The sequence below is a fragment of the Austrofundulus limnaeus genome, unplaced genomic scaffold (genome assembly GCF_001266775.1).
Source record: "Austrofundulus limnaeus strain Quisiro unplaced genomic scaffold, Austrofundulus_limnaeus-1.0 Scaffold948, whole genome shotgun sequence".
In the NCBI taxonomy this organism is placed as follows: domain Eukaryota; kingdom Metazoa; phylum Chordata; class Actinopteri; order Cyprinodontiformes; family Rivulidae; genus Austrofundulus; species Austrofundulus limnaeus.
The window spans coordinates 1,663-6,275 of NW_013953350.1; the positions used below are offsets into that span (position 1 = coordinate 1,663).

At 38.6% G+C, this 4,613-nt stretch overlaps 2 protein-coding genes across 2 annotated transcripts in view; one reads left to right on the forward strand and one right to left on the reverse strand.

Moving 5' to 3' along the window:
• Window positions 1-157: 157 nt before the first annotated feature.
• On the reverse strand, window positions 158-2,304 carry LOC106533453 (MICAL-like protein 1; the record flags this gene model as incomplete). Its single annotated transcript, XM_014029746.1, is given in 4 exon segments — window positions 158-299; window positions 424-472; window positions 1,516-1,663; window positions 1,972-2,304. Coding segments are annotated over 3 exon segments (334 nt in total), but the record flags the coding sequence as incomplete, so codon positions are not given.
• Window positions 2,305-2,386: 82 nt separating this feature from the next.
• The window catches only part of LOC106533452 (ADP-ribosylation factor-binding protein GGA1), a 10,712-nt gene continuing 8,485 nt past the window's right edge, over window positions 2,387-4,613 (forward strand). Inside the window, exon 1 of the mRNA XM_014029745.1 lies at window positions 2,387-2,522. Within this exon, the coding sequence (XP_013885199.1) occupies window positions 2,480-2,522 (43 nt within the window). The 5' untranslated portion in view covers window positions 2,387-2,479. The remainder of the gene's footprint in view (window positions 2,523-4,613) is intronic.

The window sequence follows — 4,613 nt, forward strand, 5'->3', positions numbered from 1 at the left end:
TCTCAAGACTATTCATAAATTATCAAGCACCGCTGCCTACCCGTCCTTAAATAATTCAAACTGCACAGAAATTTTTTTTGTCAAAGGATCAGGACTTTGCTTATTTCAATGCATTAATAAAAATGAGAAGTAAACAAAAAAGAAAGAAAGAACAGACCACAAGGCTTTCTGTAGAAGGAGTAGTAGAATTGAGAAATGTAGGCGATGACACTTAAACAGTCGGGGACTTTGGCAGAGACCAGATCTTTAGGGTCCAACAGCGCCGGGATCCCTAGTTTGGTTTCTGCAACTTCAAATGCCTGAAAATAATAATAATAATTAAAAAACGGCAGATAAGGCGCTTTTCAGAATAAAACACGCAAACATGATGTTGCTGGAGAAATTCTTACAGTCTGACTGCAAACAAAGAGGGAAATGACTCACCAGTTTGTTATTTTGATAAATGTCATCTTTGCAGAGGGAACTGAAATCTCTGAAGAAGTAAGGTGAAGAAAATGGAGAGATATTAGCAACAAATGTTAAAAAGAAACATTTACAAAAAAAGTGAACTTCTGTCAAAAAGAGCGTGCAGAACATGAAGTTTTACATTTCCAAACAGAAACAAAGATCATAAATTAAACTAGATGGCAGAAATCAGACATTTACATCCACTCATCCTGAGAAAGAACGCAAGTTTTATTTGGAGCTTTCAATGATTTCTTTGGTTTATATTTTTAAAAATGGATTGGGGCTAAATTTATTGTTGGTTATAAATACAAACTTAAATATTTACATACATGAATTAAAAAGACCAAAGCCTATTTGTGATCATGATTGACTGCAGCTGGTAGTTTCTTTTTGCCAACATAAGATTTTTTTTAGTTATTAGAATTTTCTTTACTTAAAAGAAGAAAGTCTGCGTAACTCAGTGAGTATATTAAAGATGCCTTTTTTTTTTACATTTACACAAGTTGTGAAAATCTTTTGCATCTATTTCCAAACAAGTTCAGATTTCAACTACATTACGTCAACAACTGCACCTACAGTCAGATGTTATTTAGATGGCTCTTCACTTTGTCACAGTCTGTCACCTTCAGATGAAAAGAAACATCTGTTCCAAACAAACAAACAAACAAACAAACAAACAAACAAACAAACAAACAAACAAACAAACAATACCTTCTAAGCCTGACTGAACCATTCAGCTGATCACGTGGACAAAAACGTCTTCAGGAGAAAGGTTTTATGATCAGACAAATATTGACCTTTTGGCTACAATGGTGAATCTATTTGAAGGAATCAAACCTAGCCTACTGTTTAGCATGGTGGTGGAGGTATCATGCTGTGGTGCAAGGAGGAGAACTTCCTCCAAGTTCTACTCTACCTCAAATCCACAGCAAGACGGTTGAAACTCAGGCTAAAAACATTAACTAAATCTGTGGCCCCCCAAATATGGATAAAACATATTGTTCATAAAGTTAGGAAGCACTTCACAGAACAAAACTAGCGACAGACAGGAAGCAGTTCTCTACTCACATCAGGTCAGGTCGGTGTTTGTGGATGATGGCACAAAATGCAAGTCCATCCCTGAATGAGGAAGACATGTCCTTTATGTCCACACCGGGATAACCGGCGCATGTGACGCAGCACCACTCCAGTAAAGACTTCGGTGATGTCATTTCTCCTGCAAGATTTGACGCGGGGACATTACACCCTCATCGTTAGATGTCAAAAGGAAAGAAGAAAAGAAAAAAAGTGAGCAGAAAACGGTCATGACTCCGTGCTCCTCCTTAGTTGAACCCTTTGCACGAAAACATTCTACCAGCTCAGAGCATCAGTCTGTAGGAGAAGACAGAAGGGAAGTTGTCTCTCAGTGAACTGACAAACAAAAGGTTTGCGGTGCTTGCGGTGTTGGCGACAAGCAAGCAAGTAACGTCAATAGTTCCTGTATGTCGCGGAAACGCAAGTAGTAATTTTCCACTACAAACTTACAAGCAAGTCCAACAGTGAAGTGAACTGTTGTCCAAATACGTGCAATTCCACAAAAAACMCCCAGAAGACTTGATAAATATTCTTTTAAATTTGGGTAGAATCCCAATAATTGTGTGCCCCTCCTCGTCGCAGGGCTTCAGTCGGTGTAGCTCTRAATAGCTGCCGCTAGAGGGAGACAGAGCGTCTCTATAATTAGAAAAGTGAGGACTCTGATGACAGCTTTATTTCTCTGTTCGTGGTTCGTGTTTTCTTACTGAAGATTTGTAATCCTTTACAGAAAAGATTAGGTCAGTTTGTTGATTTTCGTTCATTGTCTAATCAATAAAAGTATACATGAAATATTAAAAATAAACACAAATGCAATACGTGCCTTTGTATTTTGTAAATAAAGGCTATTTTAATCCATTACGTCTTTGTTGATTCTTTGAAGCTTGCGTCACTTCCGTGTCTCGTTGCGCACCTGTGCAACTCTCGCGAGATTGAGCAGCGCCACATAAATCTCGCAGTGATGGCTGCGCCCCCCGACACAGAGAGTTTGGAGTCCCGTATCAGTAAGTGTTTTTAACTCGTTTGCAAAGCGTCGGTATTGTCTGACGACCTGCAGGTTGGCAAATTATTATCAGCCTTTAGATGCGGCTGAAACGGAAACTTATTGCAGCTTGGTGTACCGCAGCAGAGAGGACTCAAAGCCCGCCGCTACAGCCAGGATGCTAACCTTTAGCTACGGAGCTTTACCTGCCAGCTGTCACTGAACACAGCCCGGGCGTAGCTTTAGCTTTACGGCCCAAACTGTAGGCAGGACGGTCGCCGGTGCACCGTTCTTAGTGACACAGGTTAAATTTTAGTTGTGACAATACTTCAATATTGTATAAAATTATCAGGACCGTACACTRTTTACGTCAGAAACAGCAAGCTAATAAATAACACTGTTACTAACAGTTAGCACCTGATTAATAAATTTTAAATTACAGGCCACTCTATCCTGGAAACCTTCCGAGTTTTTCTCGTGTGCCTACTTCTTTACTGAGGATTTACAGGAAGTCTTGTTTTAATCTGTTTACATCTTCCAGCTCTAAGTACGGGGATAATAAATACTGTACATGTAAATAAAACCTTAGTTTAATGTCTATTTTCTAAATGAGAGGTCTTTAACCTTCGTGACCCACTGCCCTGCATGTTTRAGATGTCTCCCTCCTTTAATACAACTGATTGAAATGACTGAGTGATTGACATGCTTCTGATAAACTTCATAGTTTAAGTAGGTAATTTAATTAATTTGAATCAGGTGTGCGAAAGCAGAGAAACTGCTAAAACATGCAGGACAGCGGGTCAAGAGAATCAGACCTCTGTTCTATATGACAATCTGAATTCCTACGTTATTTCCATAAACAGCCAGTGTTTGTCACATTTATCATGTATGAAAGGTTGATAAAGTCACTGTATTGTGTGGCCTTTTGGTTCATGTACCACAGCAAGCATGCTGTTTTTGCCACCAATGTTTAAGTTTTGGGTTTAAGAACCCACTGTTTGTACAAAGGCTGTGCAGGATTACCTGGTCTATAAGTCTGTCTCGTCTAGTAGAACAGGTTGTCCAATTTGAACTCTTTCATATGTTGACATATTTTTCCCAATAAAAACACCTTACATGTTAATATTTGTGTACAGCACTTTGTGGTCATCATGAAGGTTTATATACAGTCTCTACAAAAAAAAGTTAAATAAATAAAAATTCACCCATATTGACAAAGTGATAACTGATATYTAATCTCATTTAAGTAATGTAATGTTATAAGCGACTGTGTACATATTCACCCCATTTAAAGTCATAATTCAGCAGAGGTTGGTGTTAGAAGTGGCTGTGTCTTAAGCAGTTGCAGTACAGGGACACCTGTAAGCTCTGTTCACTGGTTAATCAGTGTTCATGGTTACAGTTACATCTCAAAGACAAAGGAATGCTTCAAGCAACTTTGAGAAGAGAGAGAGAAAAGACAAAAGCACAAAAAGGACAAGTTGGGATGAATAGAAAAGGATTTACCTGAACATAGATTGGAATAGGATAGACTTGTCACTGCATCAGAGTACAACGAKATTTGGTTTTGCTTTCCAGAGTGAAAGTATTAAAGTATGTATTTAAAAWAAGCTAAAACAGTATAAAATCTATATATATATATATACTTACACACTAGAATGAGGTAGACACAGTAAAAAAATAATTATTTGCACCCCAAAAAAAGATAAAATAGGAATTACAGGTTTAAACCTTCCAGTTTTTCAACATAGGTAGGATTAATAAATGTTGCTTTAGTTGTCCCTTATTGCACTTATTCAGTTCTWATTGCAGCTCTTGTTGAGTTTGGTAACAGCTGACAGAAATAAGCATTTTAAAAAAACATGTCTGGCACTTTGGAGAAAATCCAGGACTTGCTGGAGGGATTATGTATCCCCTCGGGCCTGGGAACATCTCAGAGTCCCCCAGGACGAGCTGGAAAGTGTCGCTGGGGAGAGGGATGTCTGGGTCTCTCTGCTGCTGCTCCCACGACCCGATCCCTGATGAGCGGCAGAAAACGGACGGATGGACAATTTACAGCGGGTAAAATAAGTATTGAACACGTCACCATTTTTCTCAGTAAATATATTACTAG